Raw genomic sequence first — 23,785 nt, forward strand, 5'->3', positions numbered from 1 at the left:
TGCTCAGAAATTCACAAGTAAGTCCCTCCCTACGACATGACCTTTTGAGAAATGATGACCTTGAATGAGACCTTTTAACCCCTAGATCCATATCCATAAAGCATATAAGTAGGAGTGATGATCTAGGATCAGGTTGGCCTTTCAGATCCAAATTGATACGATTATATCGACAGGTGGGGTCCTGATCAGCAATCCTACTCAGATATTTTGCGGATACGGGGTCTTGATTGAGGGCTAGATTCAATCCGTAGCACTAAAGATCCGCGCGATTGAAATTTGAAGGCAATGTTCCCTCGTTCCCTAAGACTGCATTTACTGTAAACACTTCATATGGCGCCTCAATGGGAATTTACCTTTAAAAATTAAATCGCACCACGGATTGAATCGAGGCCTTAACCTACTCGGTGGTCCCCCGGAACCTTTTTGTTGTTGTATTGTGACCCACTTTTCCAGAGTTCAATCAATGGCTTAATTCACACTCAGGTTATACAACGGTTTAGATTTTTTGTTGTGTGCAGACAAACTCATAAGAAATATCCATGCTATCACAACTTGTGTCAAATGCACTCATTTGGATATCCCAGATTGCGCATACTATCATATTTGTTGATAAGCAACTGCTGATTAGGGTTAAGTTCATGGTTAGGACACGATTAAAGGTGAGTAGAGAGTTGAAATGTTACTGACAGTCCATCTGTAGATGCGCTGCACACCATTCAAATAAAGTGCCGCCCATTAGTCTGAGCAAGGCCAACCCATCAAGTTTGCAGCCGACGTGACTGAGCCAAGCCACCAGCCCCACTATAACCCTGTCACTAAGACCTGCTTGATGCAAGACCGTCGGGGAACAATCCTAGCCTTCTCACAGCCAGGCAGTGCTGTTTAATAGCAAGGTGAGTGTGCTGACTGGGCATTCCACAAGGGTTTGTGGTTTCCACGTCGTCAAAAGCCTCTCTTTAGCCAAGTCTCAATTGCAGGTGATATAAAAGCAATGGAATTGCTGCTCTCGCCCGAAACGCACTCGCGTGCAGTGCACTCGCACGTGCTAGGGAGTGGCGCTGTCAAATCCAAGCATGCAGAGGCCTCGAAACAAAAATGTAAAAACACTGTCGAGTGGACTTTTACACTTTCCCGTAACACAGAGGCATACACAGTACAGGTGCAAAGTATAGTCGACACGGACACAAAAACAAGGTTACAAACAAGTTGCTTTTTTATTTTTATTTGATTGGAATACATAGTCCGCTGTACAGTTGGCAGCTTTGAGAGACCTACATGCAGGAGTGCGGGAAGGTTAAACATGCACAAATGTATTATTACTCGAGGACAGAAAAGCATCCCGCACCGTTTTGCTGTGTATTACCGGCACAGAAAAGCTTGGCGCAGCGACGCCCAGAATAACCTTTTTGATCTGATTTCATAACATACATTTCTCTCTTCGTTACAACGTTCAGTCCCCCCCCATTTCAGAAGCATTGCTATCCATCTATAAACACACTGCAATATAAAAACATGACTTCCAACCCCCCCTAGTTGATTTTACAGGCCAAATTCCCCTGTGTGTGTGGGAGTGGGTGTGTGTTGGAGAATCTCCAGTTCTTCATAAGTATGTGTGTGTGTCTTGAGGCCTAAACATCTTTTTCTTTGGCAGCATTTGCAAACAGCACACAAGATGAACAAACCCTGAATTTATGGGGGGGCAGAGTAGCAAAAAAACCTGGACCGACTGAATGATTCCTGAACCGCTAATAAAACAGGACGCCACATGGCAAATGACTTAAGACTGTTGACTCCTAGCAGACCCACTCCTGATAAAATGTACATTACTCTCATTCTTCAATGACTATGACACAAGGCTGGCTTCTGACATGTCTCTCTCCTCTTGCCATCTCATAGCTCAAGGTCATGAGACATCTCTTGCACTAAAACAAAAAGGGGAAAGTACTCTCCAGGAATGCATTAATGAGAAAGATGCATACAGTATCTAGCAAAAATGAAATCCTTACAATCAAAGAGGACAAATACTAAATATATTTCAATAAGGCCCACTTTACAAAATTACAAGATTTTCTTAAATAAAATCTCTGATACAGCTTCCAAAATAAGACATCTTTTGTTTTACAAAACTGACACAAAAATACATGGGCGGAAAACAAAAGAAAAACCCTCAAATTTAATATTTCTCCTTATTTCAGCACAAATAGTCAAAGAGACAGGGTATCCATCTTGGAAAACACTGGCGCTGCCTCAAGGGACTGTAAAATGGAAACACTGTGGAATGATTTTGCCACAATGTTAGAAGGCAAAGACACGGATGTGATCGAGTGCCATGCCTCACGAAATCATCAAAATTGTTTTTTTAGAAATGAAGGACTCCATAATAATTTGTACAATAACAGTCTACAACTCCTCACGCTATCGGACGAGTTGTTGCTTTCAATCAATTTCAATTTGGCCGGTGCAAAAAAAAAAAAAAACATTCACAACCTTTGATGACCATACATTCAGCAAAGAAAAATAATCACAAAGAGTGGAATAAAATAGTCAGGGACACACGCAAAAGTGACTTTTGACAAAAGGGGGCTTACTTATGTAGGGTCTTAAGTTAAGTGCTGGTTAAGTGCAGATTACCGTTTCTGAAGTCCATTGACACCATGAACCCTCCAATTACAAAGGAGGCCTTTGAGGACCAATGCCAACTCATTCCAAAGAGCCATTTCCGGTCTCTTAGCCTCCCTCCGTTAAGTACATTCTCCGCTACTTTGTAAGAGAGGAAAAAACAATGACGTGTAAATAACAGATGTTTATACACCAGGAAGTTACAGAATGAGGAGAGTTAACCGTTCTGTTCTCATCTCAAAATGGTGGGAGGTTCTCCCTGTCTAAACCTAGTCTTTCTCCTATCATACCTAATCGGACAATCTCCATACAGCAGACAAAATATACCCAAACAGAGACATCTGGAGACTTCAGAACCATTTTGCCCTTTTGAAATCCTGCAATGCCTTATTTTCAATTCCAGCTGCGTGTGGAGCCTGGAAAGACTCCAAAACATTCGTTAATACCCAGTTTGCACTTGAGGACGTTCTGTGGTAAGGGGTCCTGATGACACATCCTCTTCCCCAAATCAGAGCTCCTCAACGCACATCCACTCCTCTTGCTAACCCTTAGACGGGCATAGCGAGGCCAGTCAGCAGTGGAAGTTATGGTAACGTTACAGTGAAGTGTTCATGTACACAGGGGCCATGTAGGGGGGAGTGGAGTTTTAGCCTTGCCTTTTAAAAACGTTTGAAGCCCATCTCTGGGACGACCCTTGGAGAGCACATTAAACCTATGGTTTCCGACAGCTGCTGTCATCCTGGGGACCCCCCCCCTCGGAGTGTCGGGGGGCAGGGGAGACTGAATGGCGGGGGAAGGGGTGCTGGCCTTGCATCATAGGATTAATGATATGATGATACCCGACCCAGGGCGACGTACGTCTATGACCGTTGATGTGCATGTGTTCTGGGCTCAACTTTGACACGGAGCTCCGGAATCCGTACCTTCTTAAAAAGGAGCTCAAGCTCAATTTAACCTACGGTACTATCAAAATATCCCCAGTGAGTGATTTGCATCGAGAGTCTGCACAGACACTTTAATATGAGCATTATACATAAATCCCTTGGCTATGATGGACAACAACCACTAGCATGTGGATTTTGGCACATCAGAGCGGGCCAGTTTTGACTGGACACCCATCGACTGCCTCTGTTTCGGGCTAGTGCTGGACGCTGCCAAATCGTCTCGATTTCCCCCCCCCAGTATTTATAACCCTCCAAAGTCAAAGGGAAAGACGCGATTAGCTCCAGCCTTGACCTTCGACCTTTCGGTTACCCGGGAGCTGTATATCAGTGTCTGCTGGCAAGCTTTGGCAGCCTGTAAAACGGCTCTCAGAACTAGCATTGCTTATCACGGGCGTTAAGAATCAAGGCATTCTTGAGGTAGGGGAAGGAGGAGAGAAAGGGGGGGGAAACTGGAACCACTGTACTCTTCCCTTCTCAGAACCACTGTGCAGGACAGAAGTGACAAGGTCGGAAATACAGATTTGGAATGAGTGGCCGGCTGGCGGTCGTCATGCTGGTAACCGAGGAGGACTGGTCGCGGGGCCAAGTCGTCACGTAGCCCTTGGCACATCAGCCCAGGGCTTCTGAACAGCATCAAGCGGTGTGCGTTTGCACTAAACACATGTTCGCAGACGGGCCAGTAGCCATGTAAGGGACCACATGGCAACACTAATGCTTTATGATGCTGAGCTGAGCTGAGCCGGAGCCCTTCTAACAGGCGAATGGAAAGGGCAGAACATTTTGGGCAGCGAACATTTGTTTATGGGTCCCAAAACAAAACTTTTCAATTCAAAAGATTGGAAGTTCTTGGTATTTTCTGGAAAATGTTCTTCTATAAAATATTCTCTCCAAATGTAAAAATCTTTGCAAATGTGTAATGAGCATTCATTATACTTGTCCACACAATAACCAGTAGACAAACATTGACTAAAACTTCCTCTCATAATTCTAGACCAGGATTATCACACACACAGCATTGACAGTAAGTGGAGGAATAATTATTTAAAAAGGTAAACACGTAAATTGCTAGATAGCAGTAGGGTAATTGCACCTCCAATTTCCACAGGGTTAGAGGAATACAAGGTGGTGATTTCAGGGTCGGGGGTCATTATTTTTGTATTCTGTGTGATGACTTCTTCCATTTCCCATTCTCAATACGCTATGAAATCTAAAAAGGCCTGTAAATGATAGGTCCCCATCACCAAACTGCAAAGTTCACAATGAAAAATAGGTATATGCATTTTGTAGTAAATAATTAATAAATATGAAAGCTACAGTGAAAATGCTGGTTGGCTGGTACTATACAGGTAAAGCTAAACTACAACAACTGACCGGTATCATGGGGAAACTCCTACCTCTCTGGTCAATCTCGCATAGGAAACTTGAGATCTGACTGGTGAGACCTCTAAGAGAACTAGTGAACAAGCTGGCCGTAGAACGATACAAACTGTATTAACACCTGTATTACCCCATTCTGGATCCAACGTCCTAGTCATCGCATGGCGTAATAATACAGTGACTCTCCAATAGGATCTAAGGGGGAGATTAATTAGCTCTTTTGCTTTACAATGACAGCCAAGCCAACAAGCAAAGGTCATTCTCAGGTTCAGCTGCCATTCCTGAAGCGATATGGTACCCCTCCTACCAGAGTTTGTAGTTAGGAGTTTAGAGTTCACAGAGTATTGCCTGTATGAATATTGCAGTGTGTATATGTAAGAGTATATCAGACCTCAAAACTAGGCTGGTGGTGTTTCTATGGCACCCCCTTGATTTCTAGGTTTCTGGCCAGAGTGACACCAAACCCTCCCTTATCCAACAACAAAAAGTCAAATTTTAATATTAAAACAAAATACATTTCTATAGAAAAAACAAAAAAACAAGTTGAGTTGAGACGATTCGCACTGCGAACCCAGTCGCGTACATTTGGACTGATTGTTCCTTGTGGATATTGGACAACACGAGCCCAATGCCTTGCTTCCTGTGCTGGATTGGCTGTTCACAGCAGCACTGCAGAGTTTACAGCTAGATCCAGGTCAGCAGTTCCAGTCAGAGCCTCCATTCTGTGTCCAGTCCAGGGAGGGAGGTGTGCTGAAGCAAAGCACCCTAGGAATAGTAGTCCTCCTCCAGATGACTAATATTCAGTATATGCCCCCCCCCCCAAGCTAAAATACGTGCATTCAATTATTCATTGAGTGCAGACAAAAGGGGTGGACCTTCTTTTCTGCCATTTGTCCAAACAGACAATCCGCTCTATTCCACAATTCCAGTTGGGGGGGGGGGGGTGATGGTGAGCAACATGGAGTGAATGACTGAGAAACAAAATGAAGCACAATTTGAAGGTTTGATCAAAGTCCTTGGCTACCAACTTCCGTAATGCTTCGGTACTGGTGTTGAAGATGATATGTTGTATGCAGCCTATAAGTAAATAAGAATGTGCATCTACGACAGGGTCCTTATCTTCGTTGTTCTTAAAGCAGAGGGCATGCAGGAGGCACACAACTTCAAAATGCTCCTCTTATACAGTACGTAGAAACATGCAAACCTCCGCAAAGCCCTACATTCAAACCTCTTTTAGGCCGACATTATGCATTCCCTGGGGCGATAGTCATGTTTTGTGGGTTAAAAATGGCTTTAGGTGTGCGTGTGTGTGTGTGCGCAATGTGCAAAATAAAACCCTGCAAAAATGCTATGGTTGTCGGTAAAGAACGACCAATAGTCGGTCGGGACAATATTTTGTGCCGATATTAGCCTTTCCTATTCTATCGGCGCAGCCGGTTTCCCCTTTAAAGCCTCAGCGCACTTGCCTCTCGTGTGAAACTCCTGCAAGCCGGCACCACCCATTGCTAGTTAGCATGTCCTCAAGGAACCTCAAGACATGCTCATTTCAAAGCTGATTGTCACCAAAAATTGGGTTAATAATTCACTGCTAAATGACTACATGAGTGACCAGTGGTTTCTTCTCTCGAACTGCCTGGCTACATGAGTCCTGAGTGGTGTATTTTCTCTTAAAAAGGTGCTACACCTCGAATTTCTCCCAAGTTGGAAGCTAGGTCAATTGCAACAGCACTCGGCCGCATTCAAAACAAATCTCCCCCTCCCCAGCATCCCATTTAACCATAACAAGGTGGAGGCTCACACTTTACTTCTCACACCTTTAACTTTTGGTTTTTGTCCACCAGCTTCAAACAGCTGGAAAAAATATTTTTTGTTGTTTTTGAAAAGATATTTCACAGCGATTTAGATGGTACAATGATTCCCTCTACACCAGTGGTCACCAACCGGTCGATTGCGAGCGACTGGTTGATCTCCAAGCATTTCTAGTCAATCACCAAACATTTCTGTAAAAAAAAAAAATGATAAAGCCTTGCGTTCCTATTTGTATTTTTTTATTGCTTTCTCGCTGTTGACGGTAAGTTTACCTGATTCAGCAGCCCTAGCGATGGGAAGGCAAATTAATCCCATTTTGAACCACTTCATGTGTCTGAAAGTAGAACGCCGACCTACCCGGCAGGCCCAGAAAGCAATTCAAGTGCACCTATAGGCCTACCGGATGTCCAATCAGATAGCTCAGATCACTGCACTGTTTCCCTGAGCAAGAGACTGTAAAAAGAAGCAAAGCTGATACTGTGAGATTTCAAAAAAACATTTAAAACCATGGACTAGAGAGACTCAACAAATACATCAAAGAGTTTCTGTTTTTATGAGTAAGTTCATGTTTAAGTTGCTATTCAGCACTGTCAACACACTGTTCAACACCTTTTATAAGCCATAAAATGCACTTTCTCCCTACTTCCACTCACGCTACAACCAGCACTGCTGCTGCAATAAATGAGTACAGCAAAGCCTGCGTTGTTATTAGTCGTGGCTTGTCTTTTTTAATATCAAGGAATATTTCATTTTCTCTGGCAACATGAAATATTGCATGAAGCAGAAATAATGCAGTGCGACTTGAGTTTCGCCATCAGATGGAAGACTGTGTCCCATTTTCACAGCAGAGGGAGGGAGAGCGAAGGGACGGTGAGTCGGGTGAGGGTCAACCTCACCGCTGCTCGCTCCCTCCTCAGACTGACCAATAGATCCAGGCAATCAGTCGAGTAAAAAAAAAAGTATGCTCACTCAGCCTCTCAAGTAATACGACAAATGATCTACTACCAGTGTGATCATATACCTATAGTTCCAAAATGAGAAGAACAACATTGGCACGGCAATTCAAGCATAGTCCATATGCAGTGATAATGTATTGGGCCTATAGCCTACTGCACAAACCTCAAGATTTTTTAAAGTCATGTTAAAAAAAAGAGCGGTAGAGCTCTGCTTGCATTTTTTACTCAAGGTGATCTCGACTCAGAAAAGGTTGGTGACCACTGCCCTACACTGTTAAGTGCTTGTTTTCTCACAAACTGAAATTGAGTGAACAGTGTAGAATTTTAACAACCAGTAAATGACGGAGCGACTTCTACATTGTCCGATTGACCCCTTTTCCACTAGATAACATAGCCACAAAGTCAAAACAGCTTTCCCATTTTGACAACATGCAGCTCTGGCGGGAGAAATCACTAGGCGAATATCACAGCCAATCACAACACTGGCAGATAAGTAATACTGTGAAACACTTTCATTCCACTCTATTATGAACATTTTCTGTCATTACAATGCAACAATTCCGAAAAATCCTATGTGTAGCACCTTTAAGGAGGCAGCGGACGTCTTTATAAAAGAAGACAATAGGCTACTTCTTTTAACATTTTGTTGATCACTAGGCCTAACAGGGTTTGGTAGACTACTTTCTAAATGGAATGTGTTAGTTACCTGTCCAACATTGTAATCAGTAACAATATGATTACTTTTAGATTACTTCCCTCTTAAGAGGCATTCGAAGAAGACAAAAAGGATTCATCAAACACATTTGGTGTGTCATCATAGTGGTCTCTGACTTCTGGTCAGACTCCCTCAAGTGGAACAAACTTAACACTTGCACCTTTTTTCAATGATTCATTGAATGCCATTGAAAAAACAGAATGGTATCACTATGTATGTTTTTCCCACAAACATCATTTCTGAATTTAAAAGTAATCAAGTTTACTCCCTGAGGCTAACATGGTCCCAAATGGAAGGGAAACAGATTGTCATCTGTAGACCCATAGATCATTGAAATGAGCCCAAATTAGTTCAAAAGCTGAATGCATGCAGTCTTATTGGGTATGATTTGACCTGTATTGTGAGTATGCAAGCCTATGCCATCTTGATTTACCCAGTTTATCAAGAGATTAAGCATTCAAAACTGATTACCATTATGTTATGTAGATAGATTTGTTTTTAAAGTACAATTGATTGTATAATTGATTTATGGCTGTCTCTGGGAATTTATCAAAATGCTCAAATTTAATTATATTAATTATCGGCATAAAACATTGTCCATCGGCCTCCTTGACCTCCAAAAATCAGTATCAGTATAGGCGATTAAACTCATATTGGTCGTTCTCTTGTTGTCAGTATAAAGCAAATGCATGGTCTAAGCGCTCACCAAATTAAGTTTGAATAAATCAAAGATCAGAGTAGATTTATTTTTAATCCAAGTAATTCGCTCCCCGTTTCTGGTCACATGGGTCCATCCTTTGTGCAGCTCCGCTGGGAAGTTCCAAAGTGAGGTCTTGTAACGGTCCACTCCGAAAGACAACAAATCCTTCCTTCCTGTGTCTCTCCTCTTCTCTCCCCCCCACACACCTCTAGGCCCAGTCACCCAAGTGATCATCTCTCCCTTGTCGAGTCTGAGGAATACATTATAATACATCTGGTAGTAGAAGATGCGGAAGAGGATACATTCACTGGTGGTGAGGTCCACACCAGAGCGATACTGTATATGGGCATATTATAATACAACTGATGTTGTGTCTGTGCAAATGGAAGGGTGTGGTTGAAGGTTTCAGAGGGCGGCAATCTTGTTTTTTGCACTCCGAGAAGCATGGGTAGGTGCTGGACAGGGACTTGAGAGTTGTTATTCTTCTGTATGGCTGTGACTGCTGTTGCTCGGGGATTTAAATATGCTTGATACAGTACATTTCTCCTTGTTGAGGGGCTCCAAGCAGTTTGGGGGCATGGAGAGCTCTGGGGAAAAAAAAGAGTGCACAAGTCGTATACTAAGAGAGGGCTGGGTGGCGTCATTCGAGTAGGAGTAAAACTTACACTTCCTTTGATTAAAGTAGGAAGTGCAGTCAAGCAGTCACTAGTGGCTCAGTCTGGAGTCACATTTCTATCCTCTGACGGAGTTCTAAAAAGATTCCCACCATAAAAATACAGTAGTTGTAATAGTCATGGCTATTACACAGTTTCAGTGAGATGAGAAGATAATCTTTCATGTTATCGTCAGGTGATAACACTATACAGTATCAACCTGTATACACTTTATCAGAAACTATATAAAAAATTAAAGATACTCTTGTTAATTAGAAAGCAGGCTCCTCTGACATGTGGCTCTGGATAAATGACACAAATGTCAAATGTAATATCCTACCTGGACATTATGAAGCGGAGCTACTAAGACGGTTGGCCGGTTTAGTTGTCGGTCTGACGGTTGCTCCATGGTCGATTGCCGCGCCCGGTCATCCTCTCCGTATGGCCAGCCTGACCCCTACTGGACCACAGCTCTGGTCTGGAAGCCGTGGTTCCCGTTCCTCTGCTGGCCCCTAGGTCAGGCCTGGAGCTCCTCACTCTCTCCCTCTCGTAGGTACCCAGGTCACTGGGCGCCGGCCTCGTCCTCCGTGACCAAGAGCTGGGGTTAGTGTTGTCAGCAGCCTAGTCACAGTGAAACAGAAACAACAAACACTTATAGGTCATTAACTCAACAGTCTGTGAGAAGAAGTGAAATCTTGGCAAGCCGCTGCGACTGTGGATTTTGCCACAAAACAGAGGGAGAAAAAAAAAACCTTAGACCGAAAACAAGACACCCCAGTGAGGAATTTATAATTTATATGGGTCTCGACTAGCAAATGAGCACCCTATAAAACTTGCTTGCATACCTTCACGCAACCTCAATGACCTTGTTCTAGGAAAGTGAGAGATGACAGTGCAGTTAGTAAACGTCTGAAAGCAAAGGCCTATGATTTCAGTTTGAAAAAGGCTGTAGTACTGTAATTAATGACAGGCCGCTGGAATCCCATCCTGCCTACCGCAGCAGAACGTTGCTAATTGCCCTTAATGGCCGCTCTGCGTCTCCTGGGGAAGACGGGCAGGCAGACAAGAAGCCTGTTACAATGCGAAGGGCTGCCAAACGGGCAGGGCAGATCCAAGATGGCAACTTCCTGTTCTATTCATCCCAAAGGGAAGAAATGACCAGGGCACATTCTGCATTGACTACAGCATTACAGCTGAAGAGTTGGGTTATACTGTGTTTTGAGTGTAACCATATGTATATTATGCTTCATGAACACCAAATGTACAATGGTCATGTTCTTTTTGGGGGAATTCTTTTCATCACCAAACCACAGGATTATTTTCTGAGCCATTGAAGCTGCAACTCTTGACATTTTCCTGTGGATAGTGGAGATGACTCCTTATTCTAGAAAAAGTTTATTAAAAAGGTTCCGGGTTGGATGGGCCTACAAATATAGGTTATTTAAGTCTTTCAGCTGAGTGGCTTAACTAAGGCAATGAGTATAAAAACCCCAGAAGCTACTAGGGACATTTTCCCATAACTACATTTTAATTTCAGAAAATATTTCTGCTTGTGGAATGTCGGAACGTTATAAATGTTGGTTAGGCAATTTGATCTGCCACATGAGCAGAGGAAATGTACTGGGAACGCCAAGTGCTGAAGCCCTCATCACAAACCTGCTTTGTTCCTGCTTCACTCAAATACCTTATGATTGGGGGCTGATATGTTTTTTTAGTAACAAAACAAAAAAACTAGACATCAAATCTGGCCCCACTTTTTGTTTCGAGATAAAAGGAAAAAGTTTGGGTGGGGTGTATTTCTGGAGTTAAGACAATATACTTTTGACAAAGCCTCAGAAAAATCACTCAGTTCTGAAAACACCCCTTCAGGCAGAAGTCATGAAAACGTTTTGGCTTATATTACAGCACAGAATCATGGCCAACTACCCAGGTTACCTCGAGGCCAACACACATGGAGTGTTACATGCATTACATGCCTTGCAAAACATGCCATTGCTTTGACATGAAAGCTGTCTAATTTTGGTTGCGTTTCAGAAGTACATCACTTACGTTCCATGTTAGAAGCGAAGTGCGCCAAAAGCTAGTCTCCAAGCAGACAATGCTCATTACACCCAAGGTAATACTTTTCAGAGAAGCCTTAATTCAATCCGCTTATTAAAATTTATGTTTTGAGGTCTTTGTCCAGGGAAGACTTTAATAGGTCTAACATACCTTGTGGAACCCATTTCTCAATCACTTTTCTTACAGGCCATTGGGATCTCCTCTGATGTTTAAACCACCAACCAGCTCTCCTCCGTGGAATCGTCCAAGTTTAGCTCCAGCGCAGATTGTTTTTCCAGGCTTTTTAGGTCAAGTCGGGCAAAAACCAACCAGAATGACAGCATGGGCCATGCATTTCACCTTGTTGCCACTGAGTTTGACTGACTCACACAAAGGATGTTTTCGTATCGCAATCAGACAGATCGAGCTATGGTCCACAGCCAACCATAAGTTCACAGCCCATTCACATACCATCTGAGGTTTCTTAGTTTTACAGTGGGCTACAAAAAACAACACTGACGTTCTGTGCTGTACTTGGAGGTGAGAATGGAGAGTTGGTGAGGCTGTACGCAGTCAGTCGCCATTTTCCCACTGGCCATTAAAACCACACAGAGACCCTTATAATCTGATGCTATAATGCTGTCACGAATGTGACCTTTCAATGGAATAAGAGATGTCCCCTCGGATCTCTATGATGAGGGGTCAAACAAATGACAACCAAATAAATGACATGAGATAAATAGCCATCTACTGACAGATAGTCACCCTCTGTACTGAAGGACATCAAATTGCTTGGTCTTCTCTTCAGTGGCTATTGATTATGTGGGGTTAGCCTGACAGAGGTCATAACAGGCAGAGGTTAAAACGTCTGGCTCAAGATCAATTTCTATGAAAACAACTGATAGAAAAATGGACGCTAAAACTATGGCTGATCAATGATCAGAGAAAGAGGCCTCGTGATAGGCAGAGCTACTGTGCATGGTTGTTAAACACTCACTGATATAGCAAACGTTGTAAATGAAACATCACCCTGGGACAGCAGAGCTGTGTGTAGACTAGGGCCGACTATTTTGTCAATGGTTTGGTCGATAGGCTGTTTGGTCGACCGAGATTTCTTTAGTCGAGCAGTTGCAAGACACCAGGTGCACAAGACACCGGTCTGATTCGCGCCCGTCTCAAGTTGACTGATCCAGGCTACGGGGGGGGGGGGTGGCACAGTCCACCACTCAAAGACATACGATACATAATATAACCATATACAATTTAAGTAAAAATAATTGTGCAACACTAATAAATCTAATATCATTTTATAACAAATGTGTTTTCTCCCCGTCATTGGTTGCGGTCGCTGTCCGCGGTCCTCAATCATAAACTTCAGCGCGCCGTAGAATTGGCACCTTTCCCTATGTTGCTATGTGCATAACAGCAAAGTTAACCAGCATATTGGGATTGAGAACAATGCGGCGGCGGCAGCAGAGACGAGGAAACAACCCTTGCTTTAGCCAAACGTGTCTAAGAAAATTTAGGAGAGGAAACCAACTTAATTAGGTCTATAATCAATAGCCTAACTTAAATGTGCCTGGCTTTATAAATAAGCCAAATATATCTACAGAAATAAAGACAGATCTTGAATCTGTTGTCTGTTTGAGTGATTGTTTAATAGACTACTGATTCCGTGACCACCAGGCCTCAATCAACGGCAAAATGTCAGATAAAGCAATTTCACAGATTCTGCTGTTTTTAATCTTTGCTATGCTGTAATAAAGGCTTTACACATTTTGACAGAACAGACTGGTATTACTTATAATTTTAGTGTTGTTTACACTGTTCCAAACAGTAATTCATTATTTAATCTTAAATCAAATAGTGTGCTTAAAGCATCAGACAACTCAGTGCATATGTAGTTGATTTTATTCAAACACATAGGGTCTGTCTATATATGGACTTTTTTTCAACCAATCGATTGGTCGAAAGAAAAGGACGACTCTGGGTCGACCAATATATATATATATTTTAGTCGGGGACAGCCCTAGCATAGACAAAATGAGAGCTGTCCATGGTGGTTTTGATGGTCAACTGTAATTCCCTTCTATATTGTCAACTGTCATGGAGATGTGCAATTACTGTCCATCCTATTGCCCTTCACCCAATCAATGGCTCATTGTAACTGTAAAAACACTACAATGATGCCTCAAGCCCTTTTCTAACGAATACTAACGACACAACTGGAATAAGAGAGGACGACTGCCTTTGGTGAAGTTAACAGAGAGAGAGGCATTTTGGAAACAAGCACTGTTGATTTATAACAATATTCCCTTTGGGAGGGCGCAGAGGCAACAATGAGTGATTGGAACACAAAAAAAAAAATCACAACAAATTAGGTAGTTCATCAGCAGCACACAGCTGGTTTTGCACTTCAGGAACAAGTCGGTTGCATGGAAAGAGTTCATCCTATCAGGGAGGGCTAATGTGAGTAATGGGAAAGAGGATGGATGGAGGGGATAAGATGAATGAACTGGACCGTGTTAATGTTAAGTTCACGTGCTGGAATTGACTTGAGTTAATGACCCTGATGGTTCGCTCTCTCGCTCAGTTAAACGAATGGGACTCATTCAGGTAGGGATGAGGGCAGAGAGCCCATAGAGGTATGGGACGCTGAAAGGGCCTCTTGGGGGGGGGGTGATGTTTACGTGTTAGGCTGATTTCATTCAAATGCATCCTCCTGCGATTCTTTAACCGCTCCTGATATAAAGGGGATATCCCAATTATAAATACAATAAAGTACACACACTAAATGGGTAAAAAACAAATATGTTTTTAGCAACAGTGGCTTTTTTTTTTTTTGACAACCCCAAACTTCAAGGTGCAGGGCATTCAAGGAGTTGGTTTGATGGTCAAATGTGATGTCATCAGCCCCCCCTTTGCTTAACTAAGGAGCAATAGAAAACAAAAGAGGAAAGACCCCCCCCACACTGATGGCTAACGAGGGGCTATTGGGGGCATTATAAAGCAGAGTGTGACAGCAATTATAGATCTAAGGGCCGTGTTGCCGGCATGTTATTTATTTAATGTCTTGCTCGGCGGGAGATGAAAAGGTTGGTGGAGGGCTGGTGACCTTAGCATCGGAGCCCTGTGTTTGTTTTGACTGCGAGAGGAGCTGGGTGAGTTGAGTTGCACACGATCAAACAGAGCCTCGTCGGCCAACCAACCAAATTAGACAATGACACATCCGCAGCTCTGTTAAAGAGGGAGCCCTGACCTCCTTGACCCCTGACCAGACCCCTCATAATTAGCTGGACTCAGAAATGTACAGTTCAGAGGCTACAACCACAACAAGCATCACTGTTGTGTGACAACCCATAGATCTAGTCATGCCTGCTTAGTGCTTGTATTAAAGAAGCATAACTTGAGCTAGTGTGGGCTATGAAGCAGACACAAAACAGCCCAGACACACCATTCCAATGACAGCTTTAACAATAAGCTTGTTGTTTCCCCTTCATAAGATATGCGCCATGGAAGATAAATATGAACATGGCTGATGGATGAGGGGGCATGGGGGAGGGGGCAGTTGTCGATCTATTTGAGGCCCTGTATAACGTATAGATGTGCCTCCCCACTGCAAGTGGATGTGGATACGAGAGGGAGAGGAATAATGAGGTCCTTTTGGCTAAGAGCTGAGGTTTTCATGTGATATTTGAGTGACAAAAAAAAAAAACAGACGTCTATGGGCTAAAAAAAACCAAATAAAACACAATTCTAGAAAGCATTATAGCGACGTGAATTGACATTTTATTCATATCGAACGCATGCTTATCTGCGTGCCAGTACATATCAGATTGACTCACATTCAACCAGTGAATGTGAACAAGCTCGTCTCTCGTGTCCGTTTTAATAAAAGTGAGACTGTGTCAGACAGTCCGCCTTCTCTCAGACGTAACTGACCAGACTACATGCCATGCTTAATAAGCAGCTAAATATCTGACACCAGTTGTCTGCACTACATTGTGGGAAATGGAGTCAAATGGAGGCCAGCTACACGGAGGTGTGCCTTTGAACAATGCCCATCTTCAATTATGTCAGGAATAGCACACCGGCTGGCAGGTCACAGTTGGTAAGCTCTGGCACAAAAAATAAGAGCAAAGGGGGGAGGGGGGGCTTGAGGTTTTTGTAAAAAAACTAAAATCCTCCCTGTTGAGGTCTTTTCATTTTCATCCTCCCTCTCTTTTTTTGTCCCACCCTTTTCTCTTTGTGCTGACTTCAGCACCAGGAATCAGGCTCGGAGAACTGCTATGCTAAGCTTGAAGTTTTAGGCCCGGCGTCAGTGAAAAAGAGTGTCTGAACACCCATGCAAAGTGGACACACCAGAAAGCTAGAGTTGGTGTTTTCTGGACTATATTTTCCAAATAGCAAAGTAGGTACACACAGTGCTCTAATTGAGGGGGTGTGTGCCATACCCCTTTGTTAGCTTAAAGATGTCCTCCAGTGATTTTGTTAACGTTTCCTGTTGAAAAGCAATATCCCAATTATAAATACAGTAAAGTACAGACACTAAAGGAAAAATATGTTTTGAGCAAATAAGAGTTTTTTTTTAAGACAACTGCAAACTTCAAGGAGTAGGACATTCAAGGAATAATTGGCCACCTTTGCTTGAGGAAAAATAGCAGAGCAATAGAGAACAAGAGAAAAAAAAGTCCCACCCACCCCCACTTGTGCCATGTCATGAGGATACCTGTACCACCTATTGAGATGTGCCTTTTGTTAGTAAATCAGGTGTTAAATGAGGTGAAAAGGAGAATGAAGTGCCACTAAGATTTAGCACTTTTTAAAATGTATTTCTTTTTTACAGTGAAAATCTAAAAAAAATCCTTAGCAGAGGCACTCCAGAGACAAAAAACGACAGCTGGGCCTGATTGAGAGGAGGGAGGAGAAAAGGGTCAATCGTAACAGCAGTAGCCTATCAACATACTGTACAATTCCCCATGTGTGTGACGCATAAAGCCTAGTTTGAGCAGAACTATCGGTCGGGCAGCAAGCATGCGCAGCTCAAACAACTGGTTGTCCCGTGGAGCAGCTCACAGACGAATGACTGCGATAAGAGTATTTTAACATTTTTACATTCATTTAACCTTTATTTAACTAGGCAAGTCAGTTAAGAACAGATTCAGATTCTTACGGCCAAACCCGGACGACACTGGGCAAAATTGTGCGCCGCCCTATGGACTCTCAATTGGAGGTCGACCAATTATGATTTTTCAACGCTGATACCGATTATCGGAGGACCCAAAAAAGACGATAGCGATTAATCAGGCCTTTTTATATATATATTTGTAATAATGACAATTACAACAATACTGATGAACACTTATTTTAACTTAATATAATACATCAATAAAATCAATTTAGTCTCAAATAAAGAATGAAACATGTTCAATTTGGTTTAAATAATACAAAAACAAAGTGTTGGAGAAGAAAGTAAAAGTGCAATATGTGCCATGTAAAAAAAGGTAACGTTTCAGTTCCTTGCTCAGAACATGAGAACATATGAAAGCTGGTGGTTCCTTTTAACATGAGTCTTCAATATTCCCAGGTAAGAAGTTTTAGGTTGTAGTTATTATAGGAATTATAGGACTATTTCTCTCTATACCATTTGTATTTCATATACCTTTGACTATTCTTATAGGCACTATAGTATTGCCAGCCTAATCTCGGGAGTTGATAGACTTGAAGTCATAAACAGCGCATTGCTTATGGTTAGGTGCAACGACAGTGCTTTTTTCGCGAATGCGCTTGTTAAATCATTACCCGTTTGGCGAAGTAGGCTGTCATTCGGTGATAAAGTAGGCACGGCATAGATTATATGCAATGCAGAACAAGCTAGATAAACTAGTAATATCATCAACCATGTGTAGTTAAACTAGTGATTATGTGAAGATCGTTTTTATAAGATAAGTATAATGCTAGCTAGCAACTTACCTTGGCTCCTTGCTGCACTCGCATAACAGGTAGTCAGCCTGTCTCCTCGTGGAGTGCAATGTAATCGGCCATAATCGATGTCTAAAAATGCAGATTACCGACTGTTATGAAAACTTGAAATCGGCCCTAATTAATCGACCATTCAGATTAGTCAGTCGACCTCTACTCCCGATGTAGTCAATTAACCGCATTCCTACATCGGTAATCCTCTTGTCCAGATGGGATATGGTAGTGTGCAGTGCGATGGTGATTGCATCCTATTGGGGCAGTATGCAGTAGGTCTAGGGTGTCAGGTAAGGTGGAGGTGAAATAGCTTTAGAACAAAGTTGACTATAATTACAAAGTTGCCAATGTTTTTGCAATTGATACAAATAGCGACATATAACAATGTGGTTCAAATGAAAACCGAGTCGACATAAACATTTAAAACAGTAGGCAATAGTCCTATTTAATCATATTGAAAACCATTTCATGTTCAATCTATTGAGTTCTATTTTGCTACTTGTAGGCTACTGTCTATAATGTCTCCATATACACTGAGCGTACAAAACATTAGGAACACCTGCTCTTTCCATGACAGACTGACTAGGTGAATCAAGGTGAAAGCTATGATCCCTTATTGATAATAAATCCACTTCAATCAGTGTAGATGAAGGGGACGAGACAGGGTTAAAGAAAGATATTTAAGCTTTGAGACAATTGAGACATGGATTGTGTGTGTGTACCATTCAGAGGCGCTTCCGACAGCTTGTAGAGTCCATGCCCTGACGAACTTAGGCTGTTCTGACGGCAAAAGGAGGTTCAACTCAATATTATGAAGGTGGTCCTAATGTTTTGTACACTCAGTGTATTTCATGTGCAGTCTAATGTGTGCAATTATGTGCCAAATCAGTGATTTAGTGTATTTTTATTGGGTAAGCTATCGTGAAACCGGGCCCAGACTGTTTTCACAAGAAAGAGAGAGAAAAAAAGGAGGAGCTGAACATAACAGTATGCCAGTGGATGGTAGGACAGTAGTGGACTACTATGATTTCCCATTGTAGCCAATTAAAATTGCAGAAATTCCATTACTGATTTGTCGGTAGTTCCATTATCGATTTGGTAAGAGAATGAGTTTTAGTCACTTCATTCAGAAACAAACTTGATATCAGTAAAAACACTAACTAATTGGTAGGTCTACCTTTATTTCTGACTTTTATTATCCTCATTCCTCATGAGGGATAGAAATGAGCAAATATCTTAAAGATATGTGGGTTTTTCGTAACGGAATTACAAGGCTCAAGGCAATGTTTCTTAAACTTACAGAAGGCAAAAAAAAATGTCCAAATATAACTGTTGATATTAGTTGGCAGGGGTCTTCAGCATTGTTGTGTGCTGATGCATTTATAATACCTTTTAAGACTTTTTCTGGTAGACCCTTTTCCATCTGTTCAACCAGAAAATACAAACATTTGCTTACCCCATTTTTGGGATGGAAAAGGGTTGAATTTTTTTTTGGGACTCTTTCACTTGACACCCAAAATTCACATGCTTCTATGAACTTCCCGTTGGCGCTTATGGGTCCTTTTAGATGGAAATGCCCATATTCGACCAGACGTTAAAAGACCTATTTTAACCATGAAAAAGATTAGTTTAAATTGAATTGTCCATGGTACACAAGGATACCATTATATTTGAAATGCTTCATTGAATAAAAACAACACACTTTAGAACGTTGTATTTATGTATGGCGCATTGAGCTACTGCTCCTTCAGACATTACGTGGCATTGACAGTAGCCTACATTGTTTACAGCGCGGACTGTAAATGTAACCTAGAGTTCTGAGGATGCGCAAAGAGATTGTTTAATTTTCAAGGTCATTTTCACTCATCAGTAATGCGTTTTACATGAAAAGGCATTTTACTATTATAGGCCGATTACATTGCACTCCACGAGGAGACTGCGTGGCAGGCTGACTACCTGTTATACGAGTGCAGCAAGGAGCCAAGGTACGGTGCGAGCTCGAATTAAACTTATCTTATAAAAATCAATCAATGTAACAGTTTAGCTTCCGTCCCTCTCCTCACCCCAACCTGGGCTCGAACCAGGGACCCTCTGCACACATCGACAACAGCCACCCTCAAAGCATCGTTACCCATTGCTCCACAAAAGCCGCGGCTCTTGCAGAGCAAGGGGAACAACTACTTAAAGGTCTCAGAGCAAGTGACGTCACCGGTTGAAACGCTATTAGCGCAAACCCCGCTAACTAGCTAGCCATTTCACATCAGTTACATTAACATAATCACTAGTTAACTACACATGGTTGATGATATTACTAGTTTATCTAGCTTGTCCTGCGTTGCATATAATCGGTGTGGTGCCTGTTAATTTATCATTGAATCACAGCCTACTTCGCCAAACTGGTGATTTAACAAGCGCATGCGCATCAATGTGTACCTAACCATAAACATCAAAGCCTTCCTTAAAATCAATACACAAGTATATATTTTTAAACCTGCATATTTAGTTAATATTGCCTGCTAACACGAATGTCTTTTAACGAGGGAAATTGTGTCACTTCTCTTGCAATCTGTGCAACAGAGTCAGGGTATATGCAGCAGTTTGGGCCACCTGGCTCGTTGCAAATTGTGTGAAGACTATTTATTCCTAACAAAGACAGGCAACTTCGCCAAACTGGGGATGATTTCACAAAAGTGCATTTGCGAAAAAAGCACAATCGTTGCACGAATGTTTCCTAACCATAAACATCAATGCCTTTCTGAAAATCAATACACAGAAGTATATTTTTTTAAACCTGCGTATTTAGTTAAAAGAAATTCATGTTAGCAGGCCATATTAAACTAGGGAAATTGTGTCACTTCTCTTGCGTTCATTGCACGCAGAGTCAGGGTATATGCAACAGTTTAGGCCGCCTGGCTCGTTGCGAACTAATATGCCAGAATTTTACGCAATTATGACATAACATTGAAGGTTGTGCAATGTAACAGGAATATTTAGACTTATGGATGCCACCCGTTAGATAAAATACAGAACGGTTCTGTATTTCACTGATGTTTTGTCTTCAAAATGATAGTTTCCGTATCAATATTAACCAGTTGAAGCTATGGGGGCGCTATTTCATTATTGGCTAAAAAAAACGTGCCCGTTTTAAGCGCAATATTTTGTAACAAAAAGATGCTCTACTATGCATATAATTGCCAGCTTTGGAAAGAAAACACTCTGACGTTTTCAAAACTGCAAAGATATTATCTGTGAGTGCCCCAGAACTGAGCTTACAGGCGAAACCAAGATGCAACTTCAAACAGGAAATGAGCAGGATTTTTGAGGCTCTGTTTTCCATTGTCTCCTTATATGGCTGTGAATATGCTGTGAACGAGCTTACGCGCTCTGCCGTTCGTCCAAGATGTCTGCAGCATTGTGACGTATTTGTAGGCATATCATTGGAAGATTGGCCATAAGAGACTACGTTTGCCAGGTGGCCGTCCGGTGTCCTTTGTCTAAATTGGTGCGCAATTGTCAGTAACACTCATTTTGCCATGGGATACAGAAGCAGAAGCACACTTCCAGGAACGATACATCATTGAAGAGATATGTAGAAAAACACCTTGAGGATTGATTCTAAACAACGTTTGCATTGTTTCAGTCGATATTATGGAGTTATTTTGGAAAAAGTTTGGCGTTTTTATAACTGAATTTGGTTTTTTTGTGTAGCCAAACATGACGCAGAAAACGGACCGATTTCTCCTGCACAAATAATCTTTCAGGAAAACTGAACATTTGCTATCTAACTTAGAGTCTCCTCATTGAAAACATCCGAAGTTCTTCAAAGGTAAATGATTTATTGAATGTTTTTGCTGGTTTTTGTGAAAATGTTGCCTGGTGATGCTAACGCTAAATGCTAACGCTAAATGCTAAATGCTAGTTTTGCTATGGTAGAGAAGCATATTTTTGAAAATCTGAGATGACAGTGTTGTTAACAAAAGGCTAAGCATGAGAGCTAGCATATTGATTTAATTTCATTTGCAATTTTCATGAATAGTTAACGTTGCGTTATGGTAATTGGCTTGAGGCTGTAGTCAGGATCCCGGATCCGGGTTGGCTCGACGCAAGAAGTTAACGACCTAAGGCTCGTATTTCTGTGTGTTATTATATTATAATTAAGTCCATGATTTGATAGCGCAGTCTGAGCGAGCGGTGGTAGGCGTCCATTCAAACAGCACTTTCCTGTATTTGCCAGCAGCTCTTCACTGTGCTTCAAGCATTGCGCTGTTTATGACTTCAAGCCTATCAACTCCCAAGATTAGGCTGGCAATACTATAGTGCCTGTAAGAACATCCAATAGTCAAAGGTATATGAAATACAAATGGTATAGAGAGAAATAGTCCTATAATTCCTATAATAACTACAACCTAAAACGTCTTACCTGAGAATATTGAAGACTCAATGTTAAAAGGAACCACCAGCTTTCATATGTTCTCATGTTCTGAGCAAGGGATTTAAACGTTAGCTTTTTTACATGGCACATATTGCACTTTTACTTTCTTCTCCAACACTTTGTTTTTGCATTATTTAAACCAAATTGAACATGTTTCATTATTTATTTGAGACTAAATAGATTTTATTGATGTATTATATTAAGTTAAAATAAAAGTGTTCATTGTTCATTCAGTATTGTTGTAAATTGTCATTATCACACACGCACACACACACACACACACACACACACACACACACACACACACACACACACACACACACACACACACACACACACACACACACACACACACACACACACACACACACACACACACACACACACACATATATATATATATATATAAATAGGCAGATTAAAAAGGTATCAGCTTTTTTTGGTCCTCCAATAATTGGTATCGGTGTTGAAAAATCATAAACTGTCGACCTCTACTCTGAACAGTTGATGTTGTTGATGTTGAGATGCGTCTGTTACTTGAACTCTGCGAAGCATTTATTTGGTCTAACTCTGGGTCTTCCATTCCTGTGGTGGTCCTCATGAGAGCCAATTTCATCATAGTGCTTGATGGTTTTTGCAACTACACTAACTTTAAATTCTTTAAATTTTCCATATTGACTGACCTTCATGTCTAAAAGATATGATGGGCTGTCATTCCTCTTTGCTTATTTGAGCTGTTCTTTCTATAATATGGACTTGGTCTGTTACCAAATAGAGCCATCTTCTGTATACCACCCCTACCTTGTCACAACTGATTGGCTCAAACGCATTAAGGAGGAAAGAAATTCTACAAATTAACTTTTAAGAAGGCACACCTCTTAATTTAAATGTATTCCAGGTGACTACCTCATGGAGCTGGTTGAGAGAATGGCAAGAGTGTGCAAAGCTGTTATAAAGGGAAATGGTGGCTATTTGAAGAATCTAAAATATAAAATATATTTGGATTTGTTTAACACTTTTTTGGTTACTACATGATTCCATATGCGTTATTTCATAGTTTCGATGTCTTAGTTTCCTATTATTCTACAATGTAGAAAAGAGTCAAAATAAAGAAAAACCCTTGAATAAGTATGTGTTCTAAAACGTTTGACCGATAGTGTATATATATATGAATCAATTAGCATTTAAAATGCCCTTTCCATCCCTATTATGAGGTTATTTTCTGTTTATTGATCCATATTTGATGGAAAACCCACCACTGGTGTGCATGGCCAAAGAGCTCTATTTTCATGTCATCTAACCATAGCACCGGTTCCAACCCAAGTGCCAATGCCATTTCAAACTCCAGGCTTTTACATTTGTTGGATTATATGAAAATGGCAGGATAGTCGAAAACAGACGCCGTTTTTTTCTCAGTTCATCACCATCAGGCTCAACCCCTTAGAAGTTCCCCCTACATTGTGGACTTCAAAGCGCAAGCAAAGCAGCGATAGTAATTTTAAAAAGGAAGTACGCATCTTAGAAATAGTTTTCACATATCAACTTTATATGCCTGAACTCCGAA

The 23,785-nt window shown here is 41.5% G+C and overlaps 1 protein-coding gene across 2 annotated transcripts in view; it reads right to left on the reverse strand.

The window, feature by feature from the left end:
* Window positions 1–1,190: 1,190 nt before the first annotated feature.
* The window catches only part of LOC118368524 (leucine zipper protein 1), an 88,417-nt gene continuing 65,822 nt past the window's right edge, over window positions 1,191–23,785 (reverse strand). The window contains exons 4-5 of one of the 2 annotated variants that reach the window (XM_035752685.2): window positions 10,114–10,394; window positions 1,191–9,707 (exon numbers count right to left, since the gene is read on the reverse strand). In XM_035752685.2, coding sequence (XP_035608578.1) covers window positions 10,155–10,394 — 240 coding nt within the window. In that variant the 3' untranslated portion in view covers window positions 1,191–9,707; window positions 10,114–10,154. Of the gene's footprint in view, window positions 9,708–10,113; window positions 10,395–10,618; window positions 10,645–23,785 lie in introns of those variants that run through there. The other variant, XM_052497054.1, reaches the window with a different exon arrangement.

The sequence above is a fragment of the Oncorhynchus keta genome, chromosome 35 (genome assembly GCF_023373465.1).
Source record: "Oncorhynchus keta strain PuntledgeMale-10-30-2019 chromosome 35, Oket_V2, whole genome shotgun sequence".
NCBI lineage: Eukaryota > Metazoa > Chordata > Actinopteri > Salmoniformes > Salmonidae > Oncorhynchus > Oncorhynchus keta.